General features: G+C 40.4%; 1 protein-coding gene across 1 annotated transcript; it reads left to right on the top strand.

Annotated features, from left to right (window-relative positions):
- The first annotated feature begins 16,288 nt into the window (after positions 1-16,288).
- On the top strand, positions 16,289-18,867 carry LOC309692348 (uncharacterized protein). Its single transcript, XM_082510726.1, has 5 exons — positions 16,289-16,433; positions 17,174-17,249; positions 17,349-17,504; positions 17,948-18,037; positions 18,481-18,867. The coding sequence occupies exons 3-5, from the start codon at positions 17,400-17,402 to the stop codon at positions 18,694-18,696; spliced, it is 411 nt and encodes a 136-aa protein (XP_082366852.1). The 5' UTR covers positions 16,289-16,433; positions 17,174-17,249; positions 17,349-17,399; the 3' UTR covers positions 18,697-18,867.
- The last annotated feature ends 3,390 nt before the right edge of the window (positions 18,868-22,257 follow it).

Below are 22,257 nucleotides of genomic sequence, written 5' to 3'. Positions count from 1 at the left end.
ATGTGCTTTGAATATTGTGTGTAGTTTTTGTCTTATACAGTTGTCAGTCGGGCATCTTACACTCCCAAAGACCCCGGGCTTCTGAAAAAACAACCCGGGTTTAAGCCCAGTAATACATCCCCACATTGCACAGTAAGAGGGGTCTGAGAGCTAAGAGGTAAGTAAGAGAGTGTGCAAGACTCGTCTCTCTCTAAGGGGAGAGACACTGACAGGTCTCACATACTCATCCCCTTTCTTACGATGCACAATTGTGCACTAAGTGCGATAACTTACCGACGACTCATATCAGAATATTATGCCGTTTATACGTTGACAAGGAAGAAGGGCAAGAAGACAAACTTTGGCCCCGCTTCTAAAGGCTGAAACAGAAGAAAATAAGAAAAGGATCATTATCTTCAGCATTGTTAATAAAGGTAAGCGACTTAAGTTCATTGTTCCCACTTTTGGCAAACTTGAGCCCTTTTAGCTTTCCCAAGTTCCCTTTAACGTTTATTTGTTTCACTGAGTCAGCTGCCGTGTGCGCTTTTGAAGGTGGGAAGTTTTCTTTGAAGTTTTTTCAGTGTTGTTAGTTCAACAGAGAGAAATGATCATTAGACTGGGACTAGGACAAACGTTACTCCTCGGGCTCTCAGTCTTTAATCACACTTGCGAACTTGTCAAAGGGGTTTGGGTTATTATAAAATCAGGAGCGTTCATTGTTTGGGATGAAGAAAGTTTTTATGTGATCCTTGACTCATCTGTGATTTGTTTTCTTTCTGCAGGGTTTGAAGCCGTAATGGATGGAGACGGTGAAGGAGCCGCTCGGGCACAGCTGTGTGTCCTGCAGCTGCGCTCCTTTCACCTGCATCTCTACTACGACCAGACTGACGGGCTTGTTGCCATGCTGTACAGAGGGACACAGAGGCTTGCTGTCGTATTCTTCAGAAGAGTCCTGACGGCGGTCATCCAGAATGGGGATCGCAAGCATAGCAGTGTGTGACTCGTCTTGGGACATTATAAAGCTTTGTGAATTTCTTAGATATTTTCCCACTAACACTGCAAACTTGAAAGGAACCAACACTAATCAGAATACAAGATCACAGTAAACAGTTTTTCCCCACACCCAGACTTCATCGTGGTCTAACTTATCCTAAATCACTTAAGTACATAAAAAAGAAAGAAAGAAAGAAGCAACGGAACGAAGCTCTCATCCAATTAAATGCATATAGAATAAAAAAATAAACGTGGACAACAACTTGTTTATAAAATGATAACAAATTAACATGTATGATTAATTGTTTTACATTTTATTTCACCGTTTTTTTTAATTATTTTTCGTAAATCCCATTTTTGCTCACTGCTTTTTTGTCTCCCGCTATGTGTGTGTGTGTGTGTGTGTGTGTGTGTCATGGAGTTAATTTCCCTGTGATCAACACTCACCAGAGCCATCCTGGCCTGGACCCTTTATTGGCTTTAGAACTGTTTTAAATCGGGTCAAAAAAAATCGGATTTGGTGTGATCTGGACACAAGCGATGGAGGCACTTGTAGAACTTTGGAAAGCTCATCTGAGTCTTTTCGATGTGGCCTCACAAAATCATCACGACCACAACAACCGTGAAAATAGTTGGATTTGCGTTGCTGCTCAATCACAGCTGCCTGATCAGTGTTTTTCATTAGCAATTTAGCAAAGTTGATGGTGGTGGTGTGTGTCTGTGTGAGTGAAAGACAGAGACGCAGAGCGAGCGACAGACTTTCCGTTATAACCTTTTTATGGACGCACAGTGTGAGCACTCAGGTCGCATGAGAGCATCGGGCCGTACAGTGTGAGACCCTGCATCGTGATCTACGAACTTCTAACCCCTGCGAGCCAATCGTACATTTTGAGCAGGAGCTGAATAAGGCGACTGAAAAAAAGAATCACACAGTGTACTTCCATCTACACCACAGCCCTTAATACATAGGGCTGTGGTGTTGAGACAGTTTCCTGCTACAGCAGAAACTGATCAACCACAACAAACAGCTTCATTTGAAGGGTAGGCCTATACTGGCATGGCTTAATATTTAAGATGAGCTTTATTACTTTTCGTAGGTTTGTTTGTTTCAATCGTCTTGCAACAGCGCACACTAAAGTTAAACAAGGTGAACACAAACAAAAAAAGAACAACCGCACAAACATTTTATTACTGCACTATTACTCCAGGGTCTAGAGTGAAAATTAGTGCATGGATTAATAACAAGGAAAGATAACTGATGTTTTTTAAATAACATTATTTTATTTATTAATCAGATTTTGAAAAGAAAAACAGACAAAGATATAAGGCGAACTGCTCTCTCCATGTAAACACAGGCGCTGACTGCTTCTGTCACAAACTGATGTGTCTGCGATCCTCATTCTGGATGATCGCCGTTATGACTCTTCTGAAGAATATGACAGCAAGCCTCTGTGTCCCGCTGTACAGCATGGCAACCAGGCCGTCAGTCTGATCATAGTACACATGGAAGTGAAAAGACCGCAGCTGCAGGACACACAGCTGCGCCCGAGCAGCTCGTTGACCGTCTTCGTCCATTTAGGGCTTCAAACCTGACAAAGAGAACAAATTACAGATGAGTTAAAGATCATATAAAAACTTTCTTCATCCCAAACAATCTTACACCCAGCAAATGGGCGATAGAAAACCGATCGGTGCCTGTGCCATTCCCAATATGCGCTGGCTGACGTCGCGCAGCACGAGTACGAGCAATTCTTTTTATTTTTTTATGCCGCCCCCCACCACAATGCCGCCCCGGGCAACCGCCCGTGTCGCCCGTATCTAAAACCGCTACTGCATTCAAGTGTTTGTATTTGAATCAAAGGTCTTTAAATCTTACCTTTATCAACAATGCTGACGATAATAATCCGTTTCTTATTTCTTCTTTTTCGACCTTTATAAGCGTCACCGAGGTTTGCCTGAGCCGGTGTAAGGAGTGAAGTGTGCCTGTTTTTATACCTGCCAGGGCGGAGTCTTCTGCGCGTGTATGCAAATTCCGCGTGTATGGAGGCAGGGCCCGGCAGGAACTGCCGAGAGGAGGCGCAGAGTTTGCATACACCTCCGCGGAGAAGGGTGAAACGGCGGGAGTTTGCAAAAGAAAGAGTAATAAAATGATAACCCCCACAACTTCCTGACTATATAAAGAGTAACTGAAGGTTAAATGCAGCTAATATGTCCTGTTATAAGGCAGGCACCTACACCTCCACTCCGCTGCGCTAGAGCCAGAGCAGGAAAGAGGCAAGCTGGAATAAACTTTTTGTTGTTGGTTTTTTTTTTTTTTTTTTTTTTTGGGGGGGGGGGGGGGATCTATACTTTTGTTGTTAAAATACTACGTCTCAAACAAGTACAGTGTGGTTTTTATATTTGTTGTTGTAGCTGTTTTATTTGTGCAATATTTATTTATTTGTTTCCATTTTTCTAATATATTTCTAATTCACTTTTCCTCGCTGACCTTTGTGCAGCTGCGACATATCAGCTTCCACAGTGGAGGGATACTAAGTCTACGACTGTGGCTGAAGAACTCTCCGATTTCTGAATCGCAAACGTCAACAGGTCTGAAGTATGCGAGACTTTGCAGCTCTTTAGAAGTGTACTCGTCTTGGGACATTATAAAGCTTTGTGAATTTCTTAGATATTTTCCCACTAAGGCAAGGCAAGTTTATTTGTATAGCACAATTCAACAGCAAGGTGATTCAAAGTGCAAACTTGAAAGGAACCAACACTAATCAGAATACAAGATCACAGTAAACAGTTTTTCCCCACACCCAGACTTCATCGTGGTCTAACTTATCCTAAATCACTTAAGTACATAAAAAAGAAAGAAAGAAAGAAGCAACGGAACGAAGCTCTCATCCAATTAAATGCATATAGAATAAAAAAATAAACGTGGACAACAACTTGTTTATAAAATGATAACAAATTAACATGTATGATTAATTGTTTTACATTTTATTTCACCGTTTTTTTTGTTTTTTTTTTTTTCGTAAATCCCATTTTTACTCACTGCTTTTTTGTCTCCCGCTGTGTGTGTGTGTGTGTGTCATGGAGTTAATTTCTAACCCCTGCGAGCCAATCGTACAGTTTGAGCAGGAGCTGAATAACATCACACAGTGTCTTACAACCTTAAGGGCTGTGAGCTGTAAGACAGGGCTGTGGTGTAGAGACAGTTTCCTGATACAGCAGAAACTGATCAACCGCAACAAACAGCTTCATTTGAAGGGTGATATAAAACAAGCTCAACCATGAGACAGTGCGGTGCGCGGTGACTGCTGGTTTTGTCAGACAATGGCGCAGAAACAGAAAGAAGCTCTGTGAAGCTCTGTTCACAATTCACAAATTGCTGTTGATCTTTAGTGGGTTTTTTATTATTTCATTTTATTTTAAAAACAACTCAGTGAATACGGGTTTAATAAAAAAAGAAAATAGTGTTCTGCACTAGAGGGTTAATTATTCTAAGAACTACACATTAACCTCCATTACTTTTTTCCCGAAAAAAATATTAAAAATAAAATGTTATGTTTTTTACTTTTGTTTTAAACGTCTACATTTGGCACAAATGCACACTAAAGTTGGAAAGGGTGACAAAAAAAAAAAAACATTACTGACGACCTCTCCAGGGTCCAGAGTGAAAACTTGTTCATGGATTAATAACAAGGAAAGATAAGTGATGTTTTGTTTTTTAAAATAACATTTATTCATTCATGGGATTTTGAAAAGAAAAAAACAAAACAAACAAACAAAGATATAAGGCGAACTGCTCTCTCCGTGTAAACACAGGCGCGACTGCCTCTGTCACAAACTGCTGTGCTTGCGATCCTCATTCTGGATGATCGCCGTTATGACTCTCCTGAAGAATATGACAGCAAGCCTCTGCGTCCCGCTGTACAGCATGGCAACCAGGCCGTCAGTCTGATCATAGTAGAGATGCAAGTGAAAGGAGCGCAGCTGCAGGACACACAGCTGTGCCCGAGCAGCTCGTTCTCCGTCTCCATCCATCCGGCTTCAAACCTGACAGAAGGAGAACAAAGATCACATAAAACTTTCTTCATCCCAAACAATGAACGCTCGTCAGTTTTTAATAATCCAAAAGACTTTCACAAGTTCACAAGTATGAAGAGACTGAGAGCCAGAGGCGAACGTTTGTCCGTGTCCTAGTCCCAGTCTAATGATCAAGTCTCTCTGCTAAACTAACAACACTGAAATAACTTCCAAGAAAACATCCCACCTTCAAAAGAGGAAATAAACACCAGTTGCTATGCAAAAGTTACTCTGGAGCCCTGAACTAAAGTCGCTTACCTAACAATGCTTCAGATAATGATCCCTTTCTTGTATCTTGTGTTTCAACCTCTGTAAGGGCCACTGAGGTTTGTCTCAGCCGCTGTAAGAAGTGAACTGTGCCGCTCCTCTGCGCCGGTCTTTATAACACTCTCTCTTGAGTTTTTTCTGTGTCCCGCTGTCAAGTATGGCTGGGAACCAGCCCGGCAGGCTGATCATAGTTCTACCAGAGAGTAACACGCACAGGCTTTTTGCGTGTGCGTGTTACTCTCTGCTTTTTACTTCCTGACAGGAGTTCTACCAGAAAGTAACACAAACGCACACGCAAAAAGCCTGTGCGTGTTACTTTCTGGTAGAACTCCTGTCAGGAAGTAAAAAGCAGAGAGTAACACGCACACGCAAAAAGCCTGTGCGTTTGTATACTGGTATTTACGCCATCGGAAGAGAAAGCGTTCAGGGGCCAGAGGATGTGGGAGTTGTCCTTGAAGGTAGTACAGTTATGAACAACCTCGGTAGTGTCATCATGGCATTCATTGCCCTCTTTGGACTGATTTATGCACTTGATCTGAGCTATCCAAATGACCACAAGAACACGTTTGAGTTTTGTCAGAAGATTTTAATGAATCTGAATGGACAAAGGCTCAGTGCAAAGATGCAGCAAATGAAAATGAAGATGTTTGCTTAGGCAAAGAGGACCCCAGCACAAAAGTTGATTTTGGCCTTTTTATCTATTTTTTACTACTATACATGGTGTGAATTGTAATTTTTAAGTTGGTAATCACTGAATTTGCTGAACAGCTAACTGCAAGTGTCACTATAAATATATACACAATGATTCTTAAGTGAAATCTGATTTTACAAATTGCATTTGAAAAAGCAAGAACACAGATTTTCTTTTATGCTGAGGGGACAGGTTTGTTTTCAGTCTTGCCTAGTAATACAAAGGTGTGTCCTATTCAGATTTGATGTTTATTTCAAATGTAAGACAGCACTTTTTTCTTTGCACCTTAATTTTGTTAAGATTAATCTGACCACGTGACATGTATATTTTATTCACAAAAATATTGTTTCTGCTGTTAATTCAAGTGAATAAAATTGAGTTGAAAATTCATTTTGTCATCCTTTCAATAATTAAATTAGTTTTCTGGTAATTAAAATTATGAGTTAGTTGAACTTAAAATAATAATTTCAATGCGAAGACAATCAAATTAGTAATAATGAATAATAAATCACTAATTTTTGACTAATGACAAATTTTTATGAGTGTAACTAGATAGGCATTGGACACATCAATTTTCTTAAATAAGCAAATATTTAAAATAAAAATAAATGAATAAATATCTAAATAAAAAGTCTATCATGAAAATTCTTGCAGCGGAAATTGAAGGCTGCTGCCCCCGCGACCCGGCCTCGGATAAAGCGGATGAAGATGGATGAATGTAAATTGAAGTAAAAAATTACCCAAAAATAGTACAAAAAAATTAAAACCCAAAACATTCAGTGGGTGTTTCACTAATGCACCTCCAGTGGAACCAGTTCCCACAAATCCATCCATCCATCTTCATCCGCTTTATCTGAGGCCGGGTCGCGGGGGCAGCAGCCTAAGCAAATCATGTGCTCTTAATATGGCAGGAAAGGAAACATCACGTGGCATAGGGTGGCATGGGGTGGCACATGCCCCATCCGCCCGTCCTTTGCACCGGCTCACTCGTCTATGATATACTTACATTCCTTCATTTCCCCCCTCCCTTTAACTCAACTCTCAGTTCCCACTAACTCTTGCCAGTCACTGCACCTCTTGTTCATTACACCAGCTGAGACAAACCTTGGTGGCGCTTACAAAGACGGAAACAGAAGAAATAAGAAAAGGATCATTATCTTAAACATTATTAATAAAGGTAAGCGACTTTAGTCGTCTGTGACTGTGACTGAATAACTTTTCGACTTCTGAATCTCAAACGTCAACAGGTATGGAGTAAGCAAGGCTTTTCAGCTTTTTAGAAGTTAATTAATCTTGGCACATTATACAATTTCAAATATGAAGAGACTGAGAGCCAGAGGAGAACGTTTGTCCGTGTCCTAGTCCCAGTCTAATGATCAAGTCTCTCTGCTGAACTAACAACACTGAAATAACTTCCAAGAAAACATCTTCAACAGCGACCACAGATTCAGTGCAACAAATAAACATTAAAGGGAAAAAATAAAAATGGCAGAAGTTCGCCATTTTTGTAGGAACAATGAACTAAAGTCGCTTACCTTTATTAACAAAGCTTAAGATATTGATCCTTTTCTTATTTCGTCTGTTTCAGCCTTTATAAGCGCCACCGAGGTTTGTCTCAGCAGGTGATATATGCAAAAAGGGGACAGTGGCTGGAGGAGAACGCCTGAAACTGAAGGAGGGGAGGAGCTGCAAGCTCTTAAATGGTGCACTTACGGTATCTCCTCCCCTTTTTTCGCAGGAAGTGGCTTCCACATTTCCCCATTTTTTTTCGACCGGGAAAGATAGGAGATGGGAAGGAGATATCCTCCGTAGTCAGGTGGCCTACTTAAATACCTGATTCAAGTACAAAGGAGCACAAACGTGTTTATATCACAGTCGTAGACTTAATATCCCCCCCACTGTGGAAGCTGAAATGTCGCAGCTGCACAAGGGTCATTGAGGAAAAGTGAATTAGAAATATATTAGAAAAAATGGAAACAAAAAAATAAATGGTGTAGGGATAAAACAGCTATAACAACACGCGCATATAATTTCGTATGTGTCTGTTACATGTGTCCGTATTGTACAGTCTGGCTGATGATCAAAGACATGGAATAGACCTCCGTCCTACACCATGGCTGTAACAGTGCTGCTAACAGAGCTGGTCCTCTTTATCAGTCTGCTAAGCTTTTTCCCCATTCCTGGATGATGACATGAAGCTGTGAGACAGTTTTCCTGTTCTCAGACACATATTTATATAGACGATCGTCTTTCCTTTACAGAATACATTTGCATAGGTTGGTGTTTATTTATTTTTTGTATTACTTATGATTATAATTTATTATTAAATTATTTTGAAATGTTTTATGGGTTTTGGCCTACCAAGAAATCAACAGTAATAATTAGGAGAATATTAGCATATTCAGACATTATGTCTATTGTGAAAATTCTTGCAGTAAAAATTTATATCTCCTGCCAGACGCCTCGATACTTCTTGCCCTTACTTCTTGCCCTTACTTCTTGCCCTTACTTCTTGCCCTTACTTCTTGCCCTTACTTCTTGCCCTTACTTCTTGCCCTTACTTCTTGCCCTTACTTCTTGCCCTTACTTCTTGCCCTTACTTCTTGCCCTTACTTCTTGCCCTTACTTCTTGCCCTTACTTCTTGCCCTTACTTCTTGCCCTTACTTCTTGCCCTTACTTCTTGCCCTTACTTCTTGCCCTTACTTCTTGCCCTTACTTCTTGCCCTTACTTCTTGCCCTTACTTCTTGCCCTTACTTCTTGCCCTTACTTCTTGCCCTTACTTCTTGCCCTTACTTCTTGCCCTTACTTCTTGCCCTTACTTCTTGCCCTTACTTCTTGCCCTTACTTCTTGCCCTTACTTCTTGCCCTTACTTCTTGCCCTTACTTCTTGCCCTTACTTCTTGCCCTTACTTCTTGCCCTTACTTCTTGCCCTTACTTCTTGCCCTTACTTCTTGCCCTTACTTCTTGCCCTTACTTCTTGCCCTTACTTCTTGCCCTTACTTCTTGCCCTTACTTCTTGCCCTTACTTCTTGCCCTTACTTCTTGCCCTTACTTCTTGCCCTTACTTCTTGCCCTTACTTCTTGCCCTTACTTCTTGCCCTTACTTCTTGCCCTTACTTCTTGCCCTTACTTCTTGCCACACACCTTTTAAAGTTATTTCATAATATTCATATTATGAAAAGTACTTGTGTTATGTAATGTTTTCTATATTTTCAGAGAAATTAAAATGCAAAAATGGTGTTACAGGGAGATTTATAACAATAACTAAATATGCAGTTTTTAGTTTTCCCAAGCTGTAAAAATTACAAGTGAATCAATAAATAAAAATTAGCACCTGCTCCTTTTATGTAAGGTTTCAAAGACACAGCCAGCCACACACACGGTTTTAAAGAAACAGCTATATCAACTAACTGAGCCGAGGGTGGCTGCTGATCAGCTAACTGAGCTGAGGGTATGGAAATGAAAACTGCACCCGTCCGTACTACAGGAGAGAATGGAAGTGTGGTTGGGTGATGATGGCGAGGGTTGCATTTCTTTTTCAAGGATGGATCAAACGATTTAGCGATAAACCTTGGTAAAAAATGCTGCTGTCAGTGAGAGTACCAAGTGGCGAGGGCCTCCAGGAGAACAATTGAATCCTCTTTCCCTGGGCCACCCATGCCAAACAGTTCAAAACTTAACCTCGCTCTTAGAGCTGTTATTATTTGTTTGAGTCCATTTATTTTTAGAAAACTGACAGTGGAGGCAGTAGACGACAAAAAAATTATCAAAAAAAAATACTACCTCCAGCTGCCTCTTGTAGGGGCTCGCGGCGTGGACTACCCTCCAACAGTAATCCCAAAGGAGCGCGAGATTCTCTCCCTCAAAGGCGAAGCGTGAGTCCGCTGGATCCATTACTGGTCGCGTCGTTCTGTCAGGGCTCTGTGTGTGGGCAGGCAGAGAGGAGGATCCAAGCGCAGGACTGGAACACAGAATTGTAAATCAAAACCTCAGCTTTATTGCTGACATGAAAACCAAACGTGAAGTGCCGTGACTACAGAAACCAAAAAACACACAGGCATAATCTGACGGTACGACACTGAGCACAGGAAAACACAGGGCTAATATACACAGGGTGGGAATCAGGGAATGGGGAACAGGAGGGAGACACAGCTGGGAGAGATCGGGGTTAACGAGACGGGGGGAACCAAGCTGCACACACTAACATAAGACAAAGACTTTCACAATAAAACAGGAAACATGAATTACTAAACAAGCACGCAGACTTGACACTGAGAGACAGACAGACAGAGAACGACACATGGAACCTGAACTAAACTAAACGTGAGATATAACCGAGAACAAATCCTTAAGCACGGATAAACAGAAACAAGAAACTAATAATAATCATCATCACTACGAGAATAAGAAAACAATCCATGAAGCAGAATTAAACCGAAATATAATAAACTCAAAATACTGGGTCCAACGGACCCAGAACCGTGACAAAAACTTTGTACCATCTCTGGGAGCTGCCAGGATCTAGAAAAAGCTCCTCTACTGAGACAAACCCAGTGTGTAGATGAGATGAGGAGATGGAGGAAGAAGAGTGAGTCACAGACAGAGCCGAGTTTATTTCCCACAGTTTTATTAATCTCTTGCCTTATGATTCCAAGTGCTGTCATTTTATAATTATTATCTCATAACACTTGTTTAATCAGATACAGTGTCTCCTATGGACTTTTGAATGTCTACTTTCTCAGATCAGCACAGCCCTGCCCTGCAGCACTATCAGCAGCAGGAGCAGCAGCAACATTGTAACCATCAGGTAAAACATAGGCTACATTTGCTTTGCATTGTTCCCACCTGATGACAGTGATATAGTATGATACGATTTTATATTAGATTCTTGATTAATGTGGGTTGTTTTTGTTCAGCCTGGTCCTATGTGCTCCTTTAAGCACCTTCCTCATCGGACATCTCTGCACAGCCCTGATTACGTGTATATTGTACAGTCTAGCTGCTGCAGTTTAGTCCTCTGTCCTGTAACAGAGCTGCTCAGGGCCTCTGCAGGCTCATAATAGACAACCTGGTAGCCAAGCTGTTGTTCATAATAGATGTCAGCTTGGCTAACATCCTCCTCTCACCCACCATCTCTTTGCAGTCTATGGGACTGTCCAGGACAGAGCTGGTCCTCTTTATCGGTGTGCTATCAATGGTCATGAGTACCATTCACACAGAGTTGGGGAATGGCTGCAATCACAGCATTGTAAGATGGTGACAGATATACCCTTAGGCCTCCTCCTCGATTCAGAGATGGTCTTTCCCTTTTCACGTAAATGGCCTCCTTGACTCTGCGCTCAAACCAGCGTTCCTCCCTGTCCAGGATGTTACATCCTCATCACTGAAAGAGTGTCCACTGGCCTGTAGGTGTGAATAGACTGCAGAGTCCTGGCCTGACCAGGTAGCTCTCCTGTGTTGTGCCATCCGCTTCGCCAGAGGTTGTTTGGTTTCTCTGATGTATAAATCATGGCAATCCTCCTGGCGCTTAACAGTGTACACTATATTACTCTGCTTGAGTTGGGGACCTGCCAATCTTTGACATAGTGTTTGGGGTTTAAAAGCCACAGAGACGCGTTGTTTAGAAAAAATATGTCTCAGCTGTTCCGATACTCCTGACACGTACAGGATAAGGCAGCAGTTGTCCTTCTCTCCTGGATCACCTGGAGGTTTCTTTAGGTGCCTTCCCAGCTTTGACAAATATCCAGCTGGGATAACCACATTTACTCAAAGCGTTAATATAAAAATTAACGATCATAAAACTGACCTCATAGCCCGCTGTTTGTCAGTGAAGCTAGTTTAAGTCATTATGCAAATGTACTGTTAAAAGGCTCAGGAAACCTGCAGTCAGCTGAGACTGAAGAAGTCACTTACCGGTAGTAGAATTTCTTCGACTGAAAACGCCACATCCAGATGAACAGAATCAGTTTTAGGGATTTCCTTACCTGGATGACTGAGCATGAATGAAGACAATAAAAAGTGATGGGTTTTTTTGCTATGTTGTCCTAATTTTTTTTCTTAAAAAACCTTTCAAAACACACATTTTGAAGTTGATAGCAGGGGCGTCACTAGGTTTTAAGGACAGGGGGGGGGGGGGGGGGGCCTTAACCCCCAAGAGATACACACACGATATGAACGAACGTAGTGAATGAGCACAAAATTTCACAAACAGAAAACAAAGACTGAGAAATTGTTTTCCTACTTTTTTGGACAGATTAAACATCCTAGGCCACCAATAGATCTATTGTTTTATTTCAGTCTGTTTTATAATACAGTACAACAAGAAAACAGAGGAAATGTGTTTGCTGCGTCAATAACAAGAAAAAAACTGAAAATAAAAAAGTACATTTTTCTGGCTGCAATCACCAGTTACTTGGTGGATGGAAGCATCAAAGAATGACGTCTGTTTTTAAGAGTGGCAAATCGGTCAATCACTCTGTTGTGACTCAGATGCTGAAGCGTGTCTTTTTCAATAGACATCACTGCAAGACTGCGAAGTCTTTTCTGACCCATTGTTTGACGCAGCCAGGAGTGCAGCCGACGCAGTGCAGCCGACGCAGTGCACTAAAGGACCTTTCGCACGAGCAGCTGCTGACAGGCACTGTTAGGGCAACTTGGATGGTTGCCCTCAGAGAGGGAAACATGTCTGAATCAAGGAGGTTGTACACAGACAACATATTTTGGGTGGACATCCAGCCTCTGTGTTTTGGTAAGAAAGTTTCTGGCCACCAGAACCTCCTCTTTTTTCAGGTCAAGTCTGTAGTGCTTTGCAAGTTCATTCAAGTGTGGTTCACTCAAGAAGTTCTCAGATTTAGGACTGCATGCCTGGACGCCTTTTAGCAGCCCTGCATCTACACTGCAAAATCTTTGATCAAGCTCGCCAACCATCCGAGCCACACAAGGGAAAAGTAACTCTCTTTTCAATGTGTCTGAGTTGTTCAATTCAGTGCGTGAACCCACAGTTGCCTCCAGGACAAAATCCTCCATTTCCCTCTGTTTGTGCCTTGTCTTGGCACCTGGTTCAGGGATACTGTGGGTGTTACACAGGGCCTTGGTTTTCTCATACAGCTCTGTAGCAAATGTATCTGAGTGTTTGCCCTCAAGTGTGTCACACACAGCTTGTTTGCAGATAAAGAATAGACTAAAACATCAGTAGTGCATAGACTGCTGAGAACTTGTAGAGCTTTGCTCTGAGACCAACAGCTATGGGGGATCCAATTGCAGATAGGCACTCCAAAATGGCAGGCAATGTCTCTGCACTGATTGATCGCAACTGACATGCCCAGCGAATGTTTGAAAGTTGCACAAGCTCAGTTTTTGTCAATCCAAGCTTTGCCTGAGTCTCCATGAACTTATGATGATTGACTAGGGAGGTGCTGAAGAAAGAATACACACACTCCAACAAGCTGAAAAGCTCCACAGCCTCTGGGACAGCCTTGCAAGTATTGCACAAAACCAGGTTGAGTTGATGAGCATAACAATGCACATATATAGCCTCAGGATGGAGCCTTCTAAAATGTGCTTGTACACCTCCGGTGGAGCCACTCATAACGGCTGCACCATCATATGTTTGTGCTACACACTTAAGCTCTGCAAGACCATAGTTTTGGATCTGCTGCTGAATCTCATTTGCAATGGACTGGGCATCAAATGATTTTATCTCTGCAAGTGCAAGGAAACGCTCCTTCACTGCCCCCTCTGACACGTACCTGACACAAACAGCTAACTGCTCTGCCTTTTTATCCCTTGCCTCATCTGCCATGATGGAATAGACTTTAGACTTTGTCATTTCAGATACAATGACACTAGTAACTTCCTGGGCACAACAGTCAATCAGGTCATTCTGGGATGTTGGCGAGATATACTGTGCATTTGATGGGGGATTATGTTTTTGAAGAAAAGCATCAAACTCCTTCAAAAGCTCCATGCACGCAAGAAAATCCCCTCTGTTTGGGCTGTCTTCACCTTCATCATGGCCACGAAAAGGGAGTCCCTGTCTCCCTAACACAGAGGTGACTGCAACAATTTGTCTGAGATACTCTCTTCTTTCGACTATCTCACTCACATTTGCAGTTGCTATCACCTGTGCAACGTTTCCCTGTTTGCTAGTTCCCTGGTAGCTTTTCCATGTAACAACACTGTCCTTATGTGTTTGAGCCATCTCATGCTTGCCAAAGATGACTAAAGCTTTCTTCCAGTTCTTGCAACCGTTACTGACCAAACTATCATGTTTGATGTTTTTGCCAAACACTCTACATGGGAAGCAGAAAGCTGCACTCTGGTTGACTGAATATTCTAACCAGTTGTGCTTTTCAAACCAGCTGTGGTTAAATGCTCGCTTCTGTGTACCAAAAGTATCATGTGGATAGCTCTTCAGCTTCACCTGTCTGGGCCCTGTGTCTTTGTCACCTAAATCAAACCCTGGAGTAGAATGAGTTGCTGCAGCTGCTTCATCATTTTCCCTCTCTTGGCCTGTTTGCTCTCCTCTCTCTGTAATAACTTGATCTTCCTCTGCCTCTCCATCCATTTGCTGCAGCTCCTCTGTCTCTCCTTGCTCTCTCTGACTTGAACTTGCCTGTTGACCTTTTTCTCCCTCAGCCTCCCCTTCTGCCTCACCCTTCAAGATACATTAAAACATACTGAATTGTAATGTAAATTGCTAATATCATGACTTCTGCTCACGCTCCACAGTAATTTGTTGCTCCCAAATATTTTGAAGTTACAAACATTATATTTTGAGCACGCATGTGACTAAAATGGTTGCAATTTAAAGCCCTGAAAAATATTACTAAATTACTTGAAGTAAAATTAAAATAGAACCCTCAAAAATATGTGAGTCAGGCATGTGGGTGTCCCCTGTGAACAACTGGAACGGATTGGATAACGAAGCACTGACGCTACCTTAACAGTGTAAAGTGAAAGGGACCAACCGAGTTATGATCATATTTATGTGAGTAGCGACAGGTTTATATTATTATTTCTTTAAACTCATATTCCTGCATCTTTATATTGACTTTGACTGCAAGTTCTGTTAAAAAAAATCGAATAAGTTAAAAAAAAAAAACAACTAAAAAACAAAACACCAAATTATTTAGGGGGGCTTAAGAATATTTTAGGGAGTCGGTGCTTCGTTATCCAATCCGATAATTTTATATTTTTGATAAAGAAAAAACAGACAACAGACTGAATGAATAAAAAAAGGCTTCTTCATTGCACATTTTCCACCAATCACAAGCCTCTCCTTTCACTCTAGACTTTTGACCAATCACCGATCAGGATGAATTGCACTACTGTACTGTGCATCCCCCCACCTTTTAGAAGTGAGCGGTGTGTCTGTGGCAAGCTTGTGAGGGGTGTGTCTGTGCGCAAGTTTTAGAAGTGAGGGCTGTGTCATCACACAAAATTCGTCGAGCCAAGAAGCAGCAAACTACGCTTCACATTTGATCAATGTCGTCATGAATTCCCTCTGACTTTTGCTGTTTTGCTTCCACCACGATAAAAATCACACTTCCTGCACAGCTCTCTCTCTCTCTGTGTACTTCAAGAACAGTTTTCCGTCTCAAATCTGTTTTCTGCATTATTCATTCGCTTATTACCCACCAGTCTACCATTGTTTACAGCGCTGTCTTTTTCTTTTTTTCACTTAAATGACCTCGGACAAGAAAGCCTCATTTCTGCTGTTCAATACTGAAGAAATTTAAACTTCTTTAAATTATGCAAAATTGCAGAATATTGCAGAATATTTTTAAGGTTATCTGCTCTAAAAAGCCAGACCAGGAAAATCTCCTTCATGTTTTTCTGTGTTTTATTCTCAGTTACTTTAAAACAAAGGGATCTGCTGTGATGTTCACAATTCTGATGAAGTCAGTACTGATAAATTATCAGAATTATAATATTTCTGACTGTCTGAGGCTAAGTTGAATCGAATCAGGACTTTGAGAACCGGAATCGAATGGATTATAGAAATCAGTGATGATATCCAGCCCTAGTGAGCAGCCTACACTCTAAAAAATGATTCATGGGGTTAGTAAGTAAAGCTTAAAATTAATAGCTTTTTCTGCATAAAAAATTAAGTTTGTTGCATGTACACATTGTAATCAGTTGATAACTTAATTTAATGAGTTGGTCGAAATGAAAATAAAGAAAACAGTCTTAGCTCAGTAATATATCGATTTTGAACAGACATTTCTGTGTTAACTTAACATGAAAGTGTATTCAGTTAATAAAACTTAAAAATCTCGTAAGCGTCCTTTAAAAGCTGAGTACAAGGCTGACTTGCCCGGACATGTTGTGCTCTCAGACCACTGATCGAAAGAAACGGAGGCAAAGAGAGAAAGCAGAGAAGCGGCATTTTGTACGGAACATTATCAAACGTTAAAGCTTTGTGGTGAGTACAATTTTTTTGCCTTGTTTTATTCACAGCAGCTAATAACTCTAACTTTAACTCTATCAACACGCACTGCAAGAAATCCTTTTTACACAACACTAAACTCTTCCTCGGCGAGTGGTGGTGATAAGCTAGTAACGTTACACTTCTGGCTAACTTGAGAAGTAATTCGACCGTAACATTAGTCTTTGTTAAGTTTCGTTTTACGGTGGCAGCCAAATGGTGTTAATTGACACTGAGCTTCTGTAGCAGTAGTTTTAACTCTGCAAAGACAGGGTAATACACGTTTTTCTTCTTTCTACTTTGAAATCGTTGCAGCGTTGATGAAGGTTTGACCAGCAAAAGGCTGGGCCATTTTACATTCATGACTAAACAAATGTAGGTTACTGAGTATACATTCGGTTTAACATCGATGCATTTTGATGTTTAAGTCCTAGAGTTATTTTTATGTGAGATTGAAGTTTGTTAATTGAGCCCTAGCTGAAGAACAGCCTGTGTCAAAGTTCAGTCAAAAAACGCGGGCGAGGAAGCGAACGCCATGTTGTAGAAACGCCACAGGAAAGATCTTAAGTAACATTCATAAACTAGTTGTTTTAATGACATTACATTGAGTGTGCATTAGCACATAAAATATAATTTTGCTCTTTTGGGTGTTAACTGCAGATACATAAGCGCAGTTGTATCACTTAAGAAAAAATATCTTTGATTTGGAAACATAACATAACATTCTCCATTCGCAGGCAGGAAGTTGTCAATCAAGCACCAAAAATCAATGACCTGAAAGAAAGATGGCCTGCTCTTTTTGATGCAGTTCAGGTAAATATTTTTCCATAAGATAATTTGCAGTATGTATTCTTTTAAAGTAAATTGTATACATTAACATGTTGTGCCTATTTGTGCCTTTTTTTTATACAGATAAACCAAGAATTCAGAAGGATCACCACTGTTAACCTGGAGACAACATTCATGGCAAAGCTGGACCAGTACTCTCAGAAAATAATGTCCTTGCTGTCCTCAAGAGGAGGGGCTGCAAAAATGCGCATTCGGCGCATCCAGAACATGCTGCTAGAGGTATGAATGAATGAAATGTAGTTTATTTCAAATAGGATAATCCACTTTTTTTTCCAATAGGTGATATTGAGTCTTAAAAGGTAGCTGTTTACAACTCAACTATGTCAAATTATTGTTTAGAGCTTGAGGCACAAATATCAATTAAAACTATACTTAATAATAAAACAAATTATAGGTGATGTGGATCATGATTGGCAGAGTAATTTGCAAGATTTTGCAGTTTTTCTATTTGTTACCTGGATTTTTCAAGTTCATGAATTGATCATTTCAGAGAAATGGCTCTTTGAAATGATCAATTCATTATTTTGATTATCACTGGAAATCTATAATTGGTACAGTTCAGGCCATATAAAGTCAATCCTTTTTTTTTTTTTTTTTGGATGTAATTATCAAAAACCCATCCTCCTCGAAGAGCAGTTCGACATTCTTTTTCTTATTCACAGGACGATTCTGTGGAGAGAAGGCGAGAGGTCGCTATCCGTGGCTTAGTGGTGTATCTCAGGGAAAAGGAGGAGGATCTCTTCAAAGAGCAGGTAAATCAGACATGACTATACTTTGTATTAGAGGTACGATCTAATCTATTATTAATTGATTTCTAAATTAATCGGCAACTATTTTGATAATTGATTGATCGGTTTAAGTAATTATTTTAGAAAAAGAAGTCCAAATTCTCTGGTTTCAGCTTCATAAATGTGAATCGTTTCTGGTTTCTTTACTCCTCTATGACAGCAAACTGAATATGTTTGACATTTGAGGTCATCATATTGGGCTCTGAGAAACATTGACATTTTTCACCATTTTCTGACATTTTCTGGACCAAACAACTAATCAGATAATCGTCAAAGGAGCTTGCAAAGAGAACCTTCACAGACATAATCAGATAATTGAGAAAATTGTTAGTTGCAGCCCTATTTTGTGTTACTCTCATGTATAAGTATGATTACTTAAAACATTTATATTGATTCTGATCTACCAGGATGGTGGCGGGGATATTACCAATGAAGTGATGAAGATTGTAACCAGAGGTGCCACAACGTCTGATCCAGCCAGCGCAAGGATCATACTTGAAGGAACAGAAGTCCTAGCAGACCTGGATGTACCCAGAGCCTGTGCCTTGCTAATGGGGCTGATATATGCACTCAACCTCAGCTACCCAAAAGAACTGAAAAACACTTTTGAAAAACACTTTTGAAGTGTTTCAAAAGATATTCCTCGAGCTGGATGATCTGAAAGCCAGTCCTAAGGTAATGTCACTAAAAAGTAAACTGTTGTACTAAAAAATGTGAAGAGTGAGGCTATCCTCAAATTAAACGGGAAATGTTCCACTGTTGTTTGCAATGTGTTGTGTTACATACTTTACAGTAGGCAGTAGGGGTAAAGTTGAGCGTTGAGCATTAAGTACACCTAGTTAAAAATAATGCACTTTAAAAGGATAGCTCAGGTCTTTTGAAGTGAGGCTGTATATGAGGTACATATGTATTGTGAGTGTATTACACACAGTAGATGGCAGTCAGTAAGCTCCACCTACGGAGAAGCAGACGGGGCCACCGGCACGCAAGATGAGCCTCCATCCTAATAAAACTGATGTCAGTTTAAATGTACATTATATCAAGAATATGTTTACTGCTTTATTTTGCTATCAGACAGCCTTTTCTGTGAGGAAAGAGAAGTTCTACTGCTTGTTGTTTCAATCGCTCTGGCCCACCAGCGTCCATGGACAAAAACAGCAATTTTACCTGACAGCACACAGGAGTTGCTGGTCTCCTGCTGCCTTGATCAGTAAGTGTAATTGTGTTATTTGGTGACTTTGGTGTTAGTTCGGGTTAGTTCAGATTTACCAAAGTCACACAAACAAACTGAGCCTATCGTGCGTGTTGGTGGCAGGAATGTGCTGACTGCTGTCTACTGTGTGTAATACACTCACAATGTACTTCATACTTAAAAAAACCTAAACTATCACTTTAACACAAACAAACTTGAATCAGAGCATGACTGTCAAAATGTTCAGTCTTTTTGAGACAGATTTACAGGGGTGTTTTATGTCATTTATTTTATGGAGGCAACAATTTTGTCTGCTATTGAAACGTCAATGAGTCTGGAATGGTGGACTGGTGTTCTAATAAACAGTTTGATCATAAAACTGGAATTTCAATGTGTAATTTATTGTATAATTGTAAGTTATAAGTTATTGTAAGTTACTAGTACTCAAAAAAATTAAGGTAACAATTTGCATGGATATTTCTGAGTAGAATAAAAGTAAAAAAATAAGTTTTAATAACTAAATGGAGTAATTTTTTAAACAATTAAAATTAAGTTGGTTCAACTTAATTAAGCTTGTAGAGGACAAAGCAAATCATGTTGTTTGTACGTAAGGAATAGAGTTTGCCTAACTAGAGAACTCTTGTGGCATTTACGCTATAGTGGCTAAGCTGAAGTAACTTAAAAAGATCCATGCAAATTGTTACCTTAATTTTTTTACGTTAAGCCAGCAGATCTTTTTTTAGAGTGTACGCCAGACAGAAGTGGATCTATATCTCAGATCGTTTGTAACGAGCCACGGAAAGCAGCTGTAGCCACTGAAAAGACTAGAAATGAGCGTAATACATTAGATGTCATAGCGCGCGGCTAACATTTACCACAAAGAAAAACGCGTTATTCAGCGTGTAATTTCCGCTAAATCCAGACTCTGTAACTTAACGTAAACACAGAAGACTTTTGACCAATCACCAATCAGGATGAATTGCACTACTGTACTGTGCATCCCCTCGAGTGACACCCCTGGTCTAGAGTGAAAATGAGTGCAAGAAAACTTGTGTATGTGTGTTTTATTTATTGGCTTTTAGAAAAAAAGATCTAATACACACATACCTTCAAGTGTTTGTATTTAAAAAAGTCATTTTTTTCTAAAAAATTCAGGTTATTCTGAATTTCCCATAGGTGTGAATGTGAGTATGAATGGTTGTCTGTCTCTGTGTGAGCTCAAAAGGCTCGAAAGACTGCCGATCATCATCCAGGGGATACCTCTGATAGGATAAGCTCGAGCCCCACACAACTCTAAAACTGGCTGGGTGGATGGATCTTTTGGGAGAAATGGGATTTCCTGGCAGTGGATGACAGGAAGTTTACATCTTTTTCCATGAAAACAGAAATGAAGAGAAATGAGCAACAGCAGTGTTACAAAGGCAGATTTTGAAATAAATTGACATGAGTATAACTTTTTTCCCACTAAGATCACATCTACTTCCATGAAAACAGAAATGAGCTACAGCAGTGTTACAAAGGCAGATGTTTAAATCTGGCAATAAATACAAACTCTTCTTAACACAAAGACAAAAAAAGGACAAATTTCACTTTCAATCAGTTCACAAACTCATTTATTGCAGCGCACTTATGTGTAGACATTCATTTCCTTTCCACAGGACGGTAAGAGAACCTTTAAAAAACTTTTCTGTACATCCTCCAAGAGGAGATTTACTAAGTCAACACCGGCTGGAGTCCCCTAACACGGATTCAAGGGGAAAACGGGGGCAGCTAGTTATAAAAACTCGAAGTTAGCACAGCAGCTGCAATCCAAATGTCAACAATACAAAAATAAATAATTGAGATTTTTTTCTGGATGAAAAATGGTGTAAATTGTTAATATTCTGATGTGGGTTAAGAGCAGGTTCTAATCTATGCAGTGCAAATGGAATATTTTACAACACATTTTCTCATCTGTACAAGTACAGCGCCACACTCACACTCAAGTCAACACACAGGTCCATCTTTACCCAACAATTCATTGCAGCACTTTGTTTTCCCGCCTGTTTCACTGTTTTTAGTGGAATGTCAAATATCAAAGGCCTTCTGTCCTGACACAGTTTCAGCACTCATCAAGAGCCCTCTGCACTTTTATGTAAACCATAAAAGAGATCCTGTCTGAACCGTCGTGGTTCACTCTGTGCTAGAGTCGAGAATGAGAGACACAGCTCTGAGTTATGATCAGAATAAGACATGTTAGCTGAACAAACACAGTATGTTACTGTTAAAAATGCAGCTTTAAAAAGGCCGACTGAAGCCAGCACACCTCTGCTGTCTGTGTTCCTCTGATGTTTTTAATCAGTGGTGTGGCACCTTCATGCTTCAGATTGATGTCTTTGTTTTTCATGATCTCTACTTTCCAAACAGCTGCTGTCACATGTGTTATCACAGAGATCAATACTCCTGCTTTGAGCACAGGGCATCTGGAATGTTATGAATCTATTTTAGTGATTGATAATTAGTGATTGTCCAAAGCCTCAGTCCTCTCCCATTTAAATGTGATGCTCCAACACAAAGCTGCACAGAGCCCCAGTGTGAGCCTGTACATGTGAACATTCATTAAGACTGATCACAACAATCAGGGTTGTTGACAAAAATGCAACCTCGACTGAGATTTCCTTAAACTGTACAAAAAGTCAGGTGAACTTGATTTACTTACTCTTCTTCAGAAAGTGCACAAAGTTAGAGTCAGAGTCTGTACACGGTCTCACACAGAGCTGATACGAGTATAGCTACGACAGATTTAAGGAGGCAAAAGGCTACGAGCAAAGCTGCTGACATGCACACACAGATATTCTGTACAGTGATCAATCGCTTTATACAGCTTCTGTAAGGAAAAGCAACTCAACTAGTCTGAAGAGATTCATTACAGCTTTCCAGGAAGTTTACAACAACAGTTCCACTTTTAGGCAGCTGCTTGGAAAACCTCTTTAAAGCAAAGCAAAGAAACATG

Source organism: Aulonocara stuartgranti (genome assembly GCF_965226115.1).
Source record: "Aulonocara stuartgranti genome assembly, chromosome: 3".
Lineage (NCBI taxonomy): Eukaryota > Metazoa > Chordata > Actinopteri > Cichliformes > Cichlidae > Aulonocara > Aulonocara stuartgranti.
The sequence above is the reverse complement of the archived record's forward strand: the minus strand, read 5'-3'. Positions and strand labels throughout refer to the sequence as shown.

What these genes read in the sequence shown, in the direction of transcription:
- LOC309692348 (XM_082510726.1), top strand. Translation starts at nt 17,400, where the DNA reads ATGGCAAAGCTGGACCAGTACTCTCAGAAAATAATGTCCTTGCTGTCC. An exon ending in TCCAGAACATGCTGCTAGAG is followed by an intron (nt 17,505 to 17,947) that starts GTATGAATGAAT and finishes TCTTATTCACAG; the next exon opens with GACGATTCTGTGGAGAGAAG. An exon ending in AGGATCTCTTCAAAGAGCAG is followed by an intron (nt 18,038 to 18,480) that starts GTAAATCAGACA and finishes CTGATCTACCAG; the next exon opens with GATGGTGGCGGGGATATTAC.